This window comes from Orycteropus afer, unplaced genomic scaffold (genome assembly GCF_000298275.1).
Source record: "Orycteropus afer afer isolate SDZICR_OR568_19922 unplaced genomic scaffold, OryAfe1.0 scaffold00151, whole genome shotgun sequence".
NCBI lineage: Eukaryota > Metazoa > Chordata > Mammalia > Tubulidentata > Orycteropodidae > Orycteropus > Orycteropus afer.
In genome coordinates, this window is record NW_006921738.1 from 4,244,379 (window position 1) to 4,245,028 (window position 650).

Genomic DNA, 650 nt, shown 5'->3' on the forward strand with positions numbered 1-650 from the left:
AAATAATATCTTCCCTCTAAAAATAAAGGGACAAGAGATAGCAACAAGAATATATAAATAAAAGATAAAATACATATATTGTGGAGTAGAGAAAAACAACTATTTGAATTTTGCTAAGAGATACATTTGAAATGGAAAACACCTGTAAGGATGATATTTAAAATTCACCAAATGTTTATTTCTTAACCCTGGATGTGTGCTCTACTCTTGGTTTCTTTCTCCCTGGTCCTGGACAAGCTTTGGTTTTGTGAACAGTCTTTTTGGCATCATCAAGGACTACGTAGACACTTTGGAGACCACACCATCAATGGATTTCATTTCCGTGCTCACAAAGGTAAAATCCTTCAGGGAGACCTCGACTTCATGCAACAAATTCACCTATCTCCCCAGAAAATTGTTTATATCAACTTGAGATTTCATTCCAAAGAAAGTCCTATCTCTACTCTCCCACAAAGGAACCACCCATTCCTCCACCAATCAGCATTTTCAAAAATTACTTTCAGATTCTGTTTTCCCACTGTCATATCTCCTGTGTGGGATTTTATTAACATAAACAAATCTACATGCATGAGAAATCCATTTCCAAGTCTGTCTTTTAAATGATTTCAATTTAAAGCAATATTCATGGTGGTAGTTTAGCGTATGCTAAT

The 650-nt window shown here is 34.9% G+C and overlaps 1 protein-coding gene across 1 annotated transcript in view; it reads left to right on the top strand.

Moving 5' to 3' along the window:
* PLEKHG7 (pleckstrin homology and RhoGEF domain containing G7) overlaps positions 1 to 650 on the top strand; it is a 58,057-nt gene that overhangs the window by 24,990 nt on the left and 32,417 nt on the right. Inside the window, 1 exon segment of the mRNA XM_042781686.1 lies at positions 238 to 334. Coding sequence (XP_042637620.1) covers positions 238 to 334 — 97 coding nt within the window.